The 13500-nt window shown below is 38.4% G+C and overlaps 1 protein-coding gene across 3 annotated transcripts in view; it reads right to left on the reverse strand.

The window, feature by feature from the left end:
• Positions 1-6889, reverse strand: part of st18 (ST18 C2H2C-type zinc finger transcription factor) — a 40316-nt gene extending 33427 nt beyond the window's left edge. For all 3 annotated transcript variants that reach the window (XM_035171619.2, XM_035171618.2, XM_035171617.2), the window contains exons 1-2: positions 6762-6889; positions 5568-5742 (exon numbers count right to left, since the gene is read on the reverse strand). In XM_035171619.2, coding sequence (XP_035027510.1) covers positions 5568-5742; positions 6762-6815 — 229 coding nt within the window. In that variant the 5' untranslated portion in view covers positions 6816-6889. The remainder of the gene's footprint in view (positions 1-5567; positions 5743-6761) is intronic.
• Positions 6890-13500: the final 6611 nt, after the last annotated feature.

Below are 13500 nucleotides of genomic sequence, written 5' to 3' on the forward strand. Positions count from 1 at the left end.
AGTTTTTTGTCAAGCTGTTTCATCAACTGAAAATGTGGGCATAACTGGAGAGAGCTGATGGAGAAATGAAAGAGTGGGTTGGACAAAATTACATGTCAAACAAAGGTTCACATTTGAAAAGTCCTGCTCATATTTGTAGAAAGTGTTTGATTGCATTTAGAAAGGTATTACAATGGGTCACATCTGTGTCTAAAAGCTTTTTGCATCCTGCTGCAAATTATGTAAGCAAAGTGAAGTGTCACAGCACCCTGTTGTTTTGAGCACTATACCTTCCTCCTGTGAAACCTACACAAATATGTCTAACTGTATTCTTCTAATGCACAACAGGATCAAAATGTCAGCAGTAGAACTTCAACAAACTCCAGCGCTCAACACCCCGCCCCATGACTCCAACCAAGCAACGTGACTAATTTCACATGGCAGCCCGTACAGCCAAACAACAATGCATATTCATACTGTGCCATTGAATGTGATAGATGTGTAAAAAAATCTATATTAAACTGTGGTTAATTTCAGCTGTAATGCTTTAAGCTTGGTCTAAAATGGCACAAATGCTTCTTTTCCGTGGTGCTGAACCCTCATTGTGCAACCACTTGATGCTGCTTGTTCATCACAGAAAGTCACATAAAAGGACAGAATTAAATTTTTTTAAATTTATTTGCATATGCAAATGTGAGGAACCAAACATAAGTACATGTTGTTGATATGGCTCCAGGATGCAGAACTATCTTTATGTTAATGTCAGCAGACAGGAACTATTCTTTTGAAAATACAGTACATTTTTCATGGGGATCATTATCTACACTGCATGTCAGTGCGTTTCAGTTAAAAGGAATGATTAGATTACTTCCCAGCAATCCCCTTCAGGCCGATTTGTGTGTGACCGTGGGCAACCTTACAACATGTTTATTCAGTGTCCTTTGAAGACACTTCAATAACATCAGAAATGTTTTATGGACAAATATAGGATGTATTCCGTCTTTGCCTTTTACCGACACCCTTGGAACCAGGACTCCAGTTGTATTTGATTTTGTTGTTCAAAACTAACAATAACACACTTTCAGGTGGGCCGAGTGGAATCACAAAAGAGTGGAGTGGCTAAAAATAGAGCTTTAAAAGATGTAAGGTGACCAAACATGTCTCCTGTCAAGCTTGCATGAAGAAGTTAACTGATCGTTCCTAAAACCACATGGATCCATGAAAATGGGGATTGAAATGGTTGAATTCTACAAGTATCTATACAATTGCAGGTCTAAATAATACATTTTATGAGATATCAATGAAATGCATAATTTATTACTCGTCACTACTGCTTCCCTACATTTACTCATTACTATGAAATCAGTGCCTGGCTGGTCAGTCCATGTCTCAGCACCCCCCCTGCAGGTCTAAATCCTCTGCTTTATCAGTCAAAATGAAAAGCATCATTCATTACCAGTCACTCCTTGCTCTTTACATGCACTGCCCCTCAAATAAGAGCATCTGATGGCTTACATCTAAGAAATCAATGCTCGACTGGTCAGTCGATGTGTGCCTTTTGTAGTTCATGGGCCGTGGACTCATTGTGTTTTGTCATTGAGAGGTTAGGTTCAGATCTGGGCGTCTCTGGGGGGTCCCTGCCCATCTTTTCTACTCAGACAATGAAGCAGACATGCCTATAAATGGCAAGATAGGAGCTTGGATGTTCAGCCAAAAACGGGCATCTAAACAATGGTAACAGGTGTGTATAATGCATGCTTTGATAATGACCTTGGTGGCCATAATAGTATGTCTAGACACAACTAAGGGGAGGCATTTCTGTCTGGTCTCAGAAGTCCCATGGGCGCTCAACTGCAAGATCCTAGGGAGCAGATATTGGTTCATTCTTGGTTGTTAAGACTAAAACAAAAACGTCTGAGATGATGTGTCTCACATGTTTAACTGTGACATCGGAAATAACGAGAGGCTTTAAAATCGTTAAATCTACTGTTCAACCGTGATTTTATTCTGTCTTTGAAATATTTGTGGGCCAGTTTACATAATAAGCTAAAATCATCTTGCGCATTCAGAGACATGCACTTGAATGAATAGAAAGAAACTTCATTAATGTTGATGGCTTGGGTTGTTTGATTGTGCCAGATACGGGAAGCTTGCTGACATGAACTAAAATGCAAATGCCCTTTGAGCAAAACAAAGAAATTGATTATGAAGTAAGTTTCTTCAGCACAAGTAGCCGGCTTTGAGTGATTAATGGGGGTGGGTCATTGATTTCCTTTTGTTTAGATCTTGGTTAACTTTCTGGAGACACAATTATAATTTGTTTCCAAACAATAAATCCAATCTAACTTGAGCAAATTACATTTCCCTATGGCCTCTTCTGAATCGCTTTACCTCTGAAATGGGTCGTTATCAAAAGGCATTGCAAGTGAACGTCTGCGGTTTCTGTTTGTCACCTTTCTGATTAGATATTGTTTCTCCCGGTTTATTGGAAGGAGAGCACCTCCTCAGATTAGAGAGAGCTGTTGTGACTTGTCAGCGACAGTGCCAAGGGTTAATCTTCCAGCTCTCACTTCAATAGCTGCATGTCACACACAAGAACATCTCCTATTGACCTATCTACCCACAGTATTTGAGAAATACTACCTGAAACATGCCAAAATGTTGTGTATTGTTGAATGAGCACATATTGTCAGTATTTACGTTAGCTCTGCAGAAGGCAGGTGAAATGTTTTTTGCGTTATCACAGCACAATGTACTTTATATTTATGCATATTTGCAAGTCAAATCGCAGTTTTACAGACGACTTTATTGAAAGGCTGTTTGCCTTACTCTTCAGCTTTACAACTTTGAAAACTTCAACAGATCCAGACATTTATACTTCCTGATTTCTCGCATCATCTCTCCAAGATAGTGATAATACGATTTCTGTGTTTTTCGCTGTTGAGAAACAAACTGGATTATGAACAGATCACTACATAAACAGCTTTCTAAAAGGAGGCAGCTATTTTAAAAAAGGCTGAAGAAATGCAAAGAGGGATTTAAATTTTAATTTGAATTTATTCCAGCAAGTGAAAGGTTCTTTTGAGAGGGGATTTCAGCAAAGATGATGGTATTTAAAAGTGATAAACAAGCATCTAAACCTCCAGTGGAAAACAGTCATTTTGCTCCCTTTTAGTGTAGGAGAGGAATTGGGCTTGCTATGGTCACATCCAAAAAATAAGAATAAGTAATAGTAGTAATTAAAATGTAAATAAGCGAGATCCATGGAGATATTTCAACTGATTCCTGTCATAAATTGTGTAATTAACATTTTGTCTTGACATACCTTGTGACTCTGGATGTATAGCTATATGTCCTCAGGTCCAAATTCATGTACTCTGTGTACTTGGCATAGCGTACTTTATAGTGTATATGGATGTTTAAAAAATATTTCACACTTATCACATGCAATTTAAATCCTGTGCCGCGACACCAGAGGGGAACATCAGGCAAAGTTCAAAATTATATGCCTTACAAATTAGGACTTGTGTTAATTAAGGATCGCTGTTGTTGTGGTTTGAGGTGGTATCTTAAAATTTCGAGTGAATAGGTTGGCTGAGTGACTCACTCTGGGCAGTCACATGTCACATTTGTGTGACAAAGGTTGCAATTAACCAAGGCTGTCATCTATTTTATTTGTAATATATGGATTATAGGGATGCGGCTGGATTTCAAATGTTTCTATTCTGTTGTGGATGACCACTAAACTTAAGCACAGAAACCTATGCCACACAAGAAAGACAAAGAGTTACATCATTTTGTTGAACAGTTAATCCGATCATGGACAGTGTTTGTGCATTTGCTATCTTCGGAAAATGCCAGCAAAGGCGCTAAGTAAACCTATTTTACAAGACTCCCTCACAAGGATACAGTGCCAGTATCGGGATAAAATTTCACACAGCGGCATGGCTCAGTCACATAACCTAAGCAGGCTTAGGAAAATGGAGCACTACAAAGTATTGCACTTTCTCCCTGTATGTGTGTTGTTGTATACAAAATGTTCGGATGACTGATGCGAGTTTGGGCATGAAAGCCAAAGTGAACTAATGGCTGAATAGCACATAGATACTGCTGTTAATGCTCTGACTTGTTTAAAATGGTAGATTATGGAAGTGTGCACCTGGCATTCTGCAGGCTAGCCTGGCAACACTCCTCCCTTATAATTATAATGAACACACAGTAATTCAGGGTTGAGGCTGAAATACGAACGATGTCCTCTGAGACAGCTTGTTTTAATGGTTATGCAGAAGAGTTCCTAGAAGTGCAGATGGCAGATGCAATGCCTTTGAAGCTATTTAGAGTTGTGCGCTACAAGGTATGGAAAGACCCGTAGTGTGAGGCCGCATTGCTCTTTTGTGCGGCTGAATTAGACATTAGGCTGGCTCATGAACCACTAATGAAAGCTTAAGATATATTTTAAAGTACATTCACTCCGATACTGATAGCCCATTATACTAAACAGTTTGATAGGAGGACTGCACGGCCTGAGTGTTTCATCCAAATACCCCACTGTTCTTACTTTGTCCACATAGGGGTGCATTTGCTCACAACTCGGGCCCTCGTGTCGTCTTTCATGACAGTGTCAGACGCCTGATTTCAGTTTTTTGGAAGGAGAAAAATCTTCTCTAAGATACACCACGGTAGTCAACATTTTTACACAATATGGTAAATAATTGTCCGAAGAGCCAAATATGATAAAATATATCATCAAGAGTATAAAGTATATGTTAGAAAATGTTACTTTGTTACATAACTAAATGTAAAATAAATCAAGTTACAGATAGAAGCACTATTGTTCAGTTAAAATGATAGTTGTGCATATAGTTTGATTGTAAAAATCATGTCTCATAATCATAAATTCAACACATAATGTGATCTGCTCATTTTTTTTCTGGTCTGGTTCATGGATTTAAAAGCCATATGTTTACGCCTTTAGGCAGTGACCATGTACAGCATGGTAAATATGTCCCTACATCACTGTATCTCAAACCTATATGAAAGAGAGTGGAGCCTTTGAATCAGCCCACTACTGTGTGACAGTATTGCAATAACAAAAATATTAACTCAGAGAAAAAGTTTTGCCGCATTAAAGTCACATAGGAGGCACATTAGCATGTGAAAAGAATAAACAGGAGCATTCTCAGTTACACACTCCACCTGGCTGCTAACCAACGTCCTTGTCAGAAGTCCACCCACCGCACTGGCTAACACTGAAAGACCTCCTGGGGACCACAGTGACCATTCACTCGCTTCTCTCTTTTTCCCATGCACCTGTGACTGTTTTTGTGTTTGCTATTTTTTGCTTTGTCTTTTTCTGGCAACACTGTATCATTGGAGACACACTTTCCCTCAAAAGGAATTCTCCTGCCCAACAATGTGGTTTGTTTGTTCACTGGATATGGCAGGCCACAGAGTCAAATGAAAAAAAAAAAAAGCAACAAAAAAATAACAAGTCACCACTGTAATAATTAAAATTGCCACAAGAAAAAATAAGCTGGGAGACACGGCAGTGTGAATGGACTTGAAATAAGAAAATATGGTACTTTTACCAACTGGTTTCTTGCCGAGTTGGGGGGCTTCACAGGTGCAGTTGGAAAGGCTCTCCTCCTTACTCTCCTCGGACGGCTCATCCGGCTTCTCCATGGTCCTGGACCTTAGAGAGCTGCTTTTCCATTTTCCAAAGGACTTTGCCACAATCGCTTTGTCCGCTCCTTTCATTGTTTTCTGTAAAACACATTTACAGCATGACTTCCCAGGTTTATCCCTCTTGTGAGCCATCTGCCCCCTTTTTTGGCTCTCAATAAACCTGGGCTCATCTTTCCCAAACCCAAAGTAAGAGAGAATTAGGGCATTGTGTGCATATGCATTCTCTTAAGCATTCCAGAAAATGTCCTGATTGCCCTGGCATCTTTTTTAGAGAGCGCTTGGACATTGTTTTTCTCCTGACATTTTGCAGTCCTGTGTGGAGAGAGTGGTTGTGATTGAAACAGTATAAAACAATACTTTAGCAAAGTACCCACACAGTAACCGGTAGATGGAAACAGAAAAAAACAAACATGTTTTCATATTTAATCCAACTTAAAGGAAATAAAAATAGCACATTATGCCCTAATTGAGTGCTGTACAGTCCGCAAATACTATTACAAGGCCGATCAGGATTAGCAGTGGAACATACCTAGTTATCTATTTCTGAGTGCCAAGACTGCTAGCAGTGGGCAACTAAATTTCAAAAGCTGGCAAATCCAGTTGTCTCCTAAATACAGAAAGTACTTAAATCCAGAGCTAACAGAAGAAAAAGACGGATAAAGGGTGCTCTGCATATCACCGAAAAGCTTGTGCACTTTTCAGAATCACTGGCTAGGTTAAACAAATATGCTAAGTAGAGATCAAAACAATCCTTTGATCTGCAGCCTAGTTTCCAGAGGAATGGTTTGGCTGTTGTTGTAAATAACTTGTATAAATCTATATACCATTTGCCTTCAGGTAATATCAAAAGTGCCAGGGATTCGCAGGCAAATACCTTGTGGTTAGGAAATAGATCAGATAAAAACATATAAATATTTCAGCAACCCTGCACCCTGTCATTTTCTGAATTATAGCAGAGTTTTTAAGCCCATATGATCATTTTACTTGTTCAGTTCTGTTACAGAAACATGAATGAGTCAAATCGGATAGCGAACATACATTCTATCCCTTTCTATTTTGTAGTTTGATTTTAAAAAAACCAAAAAAAAGATTCCTACCTCCAGCATGCCATTCAGGTCCAGCACAGTGTAAAACATTGTGCTAAACTTCATACAAAAGAGGCTTGAAGAATCAGAATGCAGAAGCTATGCAACGTGCTGACTAACTTTGCCCTCTGTTTTGATCGAGCGCACAAAGAAAAACGCTGTCCATTCAAAAACAGACAGCATAACTCTTTTCAGAGAGGGGGGACTGTGAACAAACGAGGCCATGTCCTGAGCTGCAGTCAGTTTCCCGTCAGGCTCGCACGGCGCTCGGTGAGGGCCGCAGGGACAGGGACCGGCTGACACCACACTCCCAGGCAACAGAACAACTTTTGTGCACACTGTCCTCCTCTGGAGCTTTTTTTTTTTTTTTTTTAAACATGTCTTTCTACCCAAATTTGGATTAGCGTGCTGCTTTGGGTTTTGCAGCTCGCTTTCACTTCAGCCCCTTTGGTCATACTTCAAAACCACGTTAGCGGAATTTGACAAGCTAATAGACTTTTCTGCAAATTCAATTAACAGCGATATATTCCTGTTTGGGCAGTGACATCTCATCATCGTAACAAAGCATGGCAAACAAAACAAAACATGGCAAACAAAACAATTTAACAAGTAAACTAAGTGCTAGAAACACACAAAAAAATACTTTGTTGTTATTCCACCAAAACACACAGGTACTAAATATAAATCACTATTATAATTATTAATTTAGCTTTAGCGTTAATTTATCGTGTCAATAAAGCTAATTGGAATTTAATACTGTTGTCACTTGCAGAAATAATGATGCTAATAGCTAACGTAGACTTACTGAGTAACCAGCTATCACTGAAGCAACATGGCTTCCTCACTACATCACTTAGATTCGAAATGAACTTTGTCAACTCAAGAACATTTGTAGCTAAACCACACAGATTTGTTGAATAACTGCTAACCGACAAAAACAAGGCTAAGTCAGGCTACTTATAGCTCCTAGCACTAACTAAACTAGCTAACGTAGCACACAAGTTAACAGATTGAAAAAAGATGGCTTTAACTGACCTGCTTGTCAAAAGTTAGTCATTAAAAGACCTTGAACAAAATTTGAGAATGACATTATGTTCATTCTCAGGCTTTCGTCCTTTAGTAGCGAACAGGCTATGCTAGCTAATGCAGCAACATAGCTAACTGACAAACACAACAAAGATGGAGACGATAAACTCACCTGAATGTTAGACCCAACTAATCTTCAACTGGTTTGTCTGACTGAGCCATTTATTTTGCATTTAAACATCACATTTAAATCATGTTTTATAAAGAAATTACCTGTTTTAAATAGTCACGGTTTTTTTCCCTATCAAACTGTCTATGTTGTAAATACTGATAAAATGTTTTTTTAATAATAATAATAATAACTTTATTGATAGAGAAAATGCTACACAACAGAAAACAAATGGTTAGAATAAAGCGGTAGTATATAAATAATAATGTTAGTAATAATAATAATAATAGTTAAAAGACCAAAATACCCCCCAATAAATGTATATGTTTTTAGTTGAGACTTAAAGTCGTTATATAAAAGTGCTTTACACTGATGATTTGGTTAAATCTTTCTCATAAAAGTGATCATCTTATGTAATGTGCTTGTCAATATCAAGAATCACAGTAAGATTCACGTACAGACAGGTAGGAAATATAGAATAAATTCATTGATACAAACTATTTTTATCCCTGATGAGTGTTTTAAATGCTGAGACCTGGTCTGAGGTGGTTGAAGGATATCACGGGAGCTTTGTCTCGGTTCTCTGAAGTCCCGCAAAAGCAATTCTCAGAGAGAACAGAATGTACCATATTCTTGACCTGTCTGCCTCGGATGCTCGCTGTATATGGAACTGAATACTGGACGTGAATTGTATCGTTCCCTGTGTCAACTTGTGAGATGGCAGTTGCTGTAGTGGAGTGGTGAGAGCGGCACATATGCATTATAGGAGAAAATTGTGAAATGACAGATTCCGGGTGTGATACTGAGGGAATGACTAACTAATAGGAGGGGTGCTCCAGGCTGTTAGCTTTGAGGAGCAGTTTGCACATTACTTTATCTTGTCAATCAGATTCCTGGAATGGAAGAGGTGACTGATAACTTGAATTAATTATTTTCTTATTGCATGCATGTGTTAATTCATGTTAATTTATGTCCCTTACAGGCCCAAGCCAGAATATCCAGAGTAAAGCGCCACCTCTGGCACACAGATCACCACACCACTCTCTTTGCATATATTTATATCAAATGAAAGACTTTTTTTTAATCCTGTTGGAACAAGGACCGACTGCCAAATTTGATTTTTAAATGTACTTTTAAGCTGTTCATGCTTTACGTTTGCATTTTTCTTAACAACTGAACAACATGGAGCAGTGTTTACGGCTGTGATGGGATTTGAAAGTTACAGATTATTATTTTTTTATAAGCAAATCACACCCCTAAAAACATAGTCCCTTTTTCTCACAGCTAAATATTGTAGCTCAAAGTCAACCAGGCAGTCCCTGTTCATTCTGTAATTCTGTATGTAGTAAATTTCATTTAATTATGAAAGGCAAGGTTTACGTCCATCAATGAATGGGGCTTTTTTTTCTTCCTATACTGTATTTGAGCTGCAGCAATTCTGTGGATTGCACTGAGCACACTTTAAACAATTGCATTTTGCTAAACATCTTTAAACATTTTGACAAATTTAACTTCCCCCTGAACACAGAGGATAAGAGGAAAAACATTTCTCTGATGAGAACAGAAACAGCAAGAAGTTCTAACAAGGAAAAGCCTGCCAGGTGGCGAACTGGCTGCACCAACAGAACGCACAATCTGTCTGCTTCTCCTTCCAAACCATTGACAGCTGCCATCACCAGCCTTGCACACTCGCACTCAGTGGCTCCTCAGCTCCCTGCCCATCCCTCTTTAGTGTTTCCTGCTAACCTCAGAGACAGGGTCACCTGGCCCCCTAGTTGCCCGTCTGTGGGGCCCTGCTGGCCCCCTGGAGACCTGCCTGCATGGGGATGCATGGCTAACAGAGGTCTAGTAAAGCCTCTTTAATATGCAAACCAAGGGGCTATTCCTTTGACCTGGGACCATAGCTTTTCTAACAGTGAAATCCAAAAATATCCTTGTGATGTACAACGATGAGATCTGATGAGCACTTTTTGATCTGCTGGTTATTTGATACCTAATATTATAACGTACAAACGGCAGCGTATTTGGGAATTTTCCTCAAGCAGGTGGGTCATTTACAGCGATGTAGCATGATTGAATCAGAGTATGTTCCCTTCACTTTATTTGAACGAGGAAATAATCATCCGCAGTTTTAACATTTTGTTAAATTGGAACAGCATTTCTCCGCTGAGTAAAACCTAAGCACACAGATGCACAGAGGCTAAACTGAGGAGTGTTCCACAAAGCTACCATTGCAACTGGGCTAAAAATAAAACCTGGCAAAGTTATTCTGATCCCTTATTGGTCCCATAGTTTGATTTCACATTTAGCATTTGCATTCCCCTCCGCATAAACATTTCATTCTTCCCCTCCTGCAGTACAATGAGACTTGAGTGACTTTGGCAGCAGATTTTGGATCGGTGCTCCTGAATCCACCAGTGTATGTTATCAGCAGGTAAACAAGCTTTCGAACAAAGCCATAATGGAACTGCAAGCGGCATAAAGAGGCTCATCTCAAAAGCTATACAACCCATCAAAGCTGGTGTCATTTCCTCAACACTGCACTGCAGCTGGAAAATGCATGGCTGTTAGTTACAGTTTAAATCGCCTGTCTATTTTCAGAACACTTCAGAACTATTTGTATTGATTATTTACTTGTCCGTAAGCAGCCAGATTACCAAAATAAGACAACAGATTTTTTTAATGTTTGCTGGATTCTTCTCCGTTTTTTTGTTTTGTGGTAGGAAATCAAAAACTGTGTCATGCACTAAATTAATGGGATTTGCACTATAGGGTATTTGAATAATTATTTTCCACTGAAAATGAAATACTTCTGTCTATATTTGGAAGGATTATGGACGGCATTGAACTTAATGTGAAAATAATGTGCCCTTTAAATATGTAGTTAAGCTATATCCTACACTTTCTGCTCACCAGATGCAATCTTGTTAACCACATGCTTGAATGCTTGTCACCAAACTTTCCACACATTTGCCTTTTGGGCACAGCTCAGACGCACAACTAAACCTACGCACTCTCCTCCCAGTGAGTGGAGAAGCCTCAAAGCTTCCCTTTCATATGCTGCATTATCTCTATGGCGGTAATTATCCATAAAACTATGCCATCAGATGGTGATGATTTCCAATATGAACCCAATAAATGTGTTTAAAAATGTGAATTATCATATTTATGTGGATATGTGTTACTAATAGTGATTATGTTCGTCATGTGGGTAGAAAATCAACCATCCTTCGTATTGCGCATTCTCACATATTTCGCAGACATTTCATCACACATTTAATCTGCCCCTGTCTAAGATTTTCCACTGAACCTGTAGTCAAGGCAGAGAGAGGACAATAACGGATGAGATTATGAAGCATGTCTGTTAAAGCATGTCTGTTTGATCATCGTTCTGTTTAGGTGAAGTTCTCTACTTGGTCTCTTCAGTCCCTGACAGCAGATATATAACCTAATCTCTTTCCCTAACCCTTTTCTTAGGCATGAATAGGGTGGAAATGTGATGGCATTAAGTCGATTTACACCTTGGTTTGCAGTTTCAGCCTTAATGCCTCCTGGCTCTTCTTCAACACACTCGTCCCATTTAGATTTAGAAAAATATAAATGTTATGTTAAGGCTTTCCCATTTATTTTCATTTATCCATCATTTGAAGTTCATGCATATATTTACCCGACAAATAATGCTTGTTTATTTGCAGCTCCGTCTATCTGGTATAGAGTCAGAGATATTGGGAAATCAAATACAACTTGTGTATTATCTTCAAATGCAGGAGATATCAGTGACAAAGGGCAAGATCTAAGGCTGTATGACATTCTTTGAGTCCTCCCTGACACCATTTTGGATATTTTACATTTACTCATCTAAACCTTCATTTAGTGCCTCCAGCATATGTTGACATGCGAAGAAAAGCTATTATAATGCGTCTTTGAATTTCAGCTGATGGCATTTGAAAGCTGCATTAATAAATCTGTCCTCACACAATAACTGTAGTTTGTTTGTGATACATGTATGGTATTTTTTTTTTTTTACATAAAAGAAGTTCAAGTTGGTTTAGAACTTTTTTTCTATGATTGTAATAAAATAGTAGAATTATAATTTAATGTTAATTAGGTCAGTATGATGCAAAATAAAAAAAAAAGGTCACAAAACTGTTTATTTCAAAGGTTCAACAGGCAGTAGCAACACTTCAGCTTTTAGAAATTAACATTTGTCCAAAAGAAACATTAAATCTTATGATTGTTTATTATACAGGCAAATCTTTATTGTGTGATCCATTACAAAAGGCTCTAATGGTAAAACAGTGGTGTGAGTAAACCTGTGCAAAATTAGTATCTTTTATAAATTTGTAACCTATTTTTCAATAAATTAATTTGGGTCATATCTTTTCATGTGTGTCAATGTACATATGTAATACATACTTGATGCAACATCTATATTTGTATTACTTTCATTTTGGTGGGGTTATTATTTCCACTTCAAATCTGTAATGCAATCTGCCAATTATGGTTTTGTTAAAAAAAAAATAAACAACTTTATTTTAAGTCTTTTTTTAAAAATTAAATAAAATGACAACTTTCTGTTGAAATAAATAACACAAAAAGGCAAACAAAGGTGCCGACCGTACTGAAAGTTACTATGCTCGCTGCTAAACAACAGCCAATTTTATGACATAGTAGGGAAAAGCAGTCATTTGTTAGGAAAAGAAGTTTGACGGCGAGTCAAAGGCAGTTTTAATGGTGGAACTAGCAAGAGACTACACATGGCAATGTTAAATCCCATTCAGCCTGATGAGAGTGACTCCCAGCAGCACTGAGCTCAGTGGGGGGTTGTAAACATTTACACTAAGAGCCTGTCCAGTGCACATGGTTGGTGCTTGCCAGCCACCTCGGTATCGAATGTTGTGTTGCATATTTTGTCATTCAGGCCTGTCCCGAAATTGTAGGAATCACACCATCAATTTATGAAGGAGCCATCCAAATGTGACAACAGGCTTATGCTAAATGGAGAAAATAGAGCTAAACATTGTTAAAACACCCCTAGACCCACATGGTAGAGAGTGCTCGGCACAGAGCTGCTATGCTCCCCGCTGTGAACTGGGAAAGTGATGTTGGTGGGCTTCCTTCTCCATGAGGGCCGCATCGTTCTTGGGCCCCGATTTGAAGCCTTTTTGAAGTCTGTTTCCTGCAGTAGTGTGCCAACATTAATGTTTCCACAAAAGCAAAAATGCTAAATCAAGTGAATACACTATACTGTGCTATTCCACATTGACTCCTGAATCCCCCAGAAATTATTTAAAAGCATCATTAAAAAGCTATTGACTGTAAATGCCCCAAAGTCACTGTCTATTTCGTCTCATAATAACAAGCCATTGTTAAATAGTTTTTCATTAGTTAACACAGAAAAATGTACAATTGCCTTCTGGTGTAATAAATTAGTATTCGTCCTTAAACCGGGGAAACTTTTATTCCCAAATGAACATTGTGAAGGTGATTCCAAGAAAATGATTTATATTTCTTAGCCACAAATATAATATGGAAGAATAATTAGCCATCACGAAA

The sequence above is a fragment of the Hippoglossus stenolepis genome, chromosome 11 (assembly GCF_022539355.2).
Source record: "Hippoglossus stenolepis isolate QCI-W04-F060 chromosome 11, HSTE1.2, whole genome shotgun sequence".
In the NCBI taxonomy this organism is placed as follows: domain Eukaryota; kingdom Metazoa; phylum Chordata; class Actinopteri; order Pleuronectiformes; family Pleuronectidae; genus Hippoglossus; species Hippoglossus stenolepis.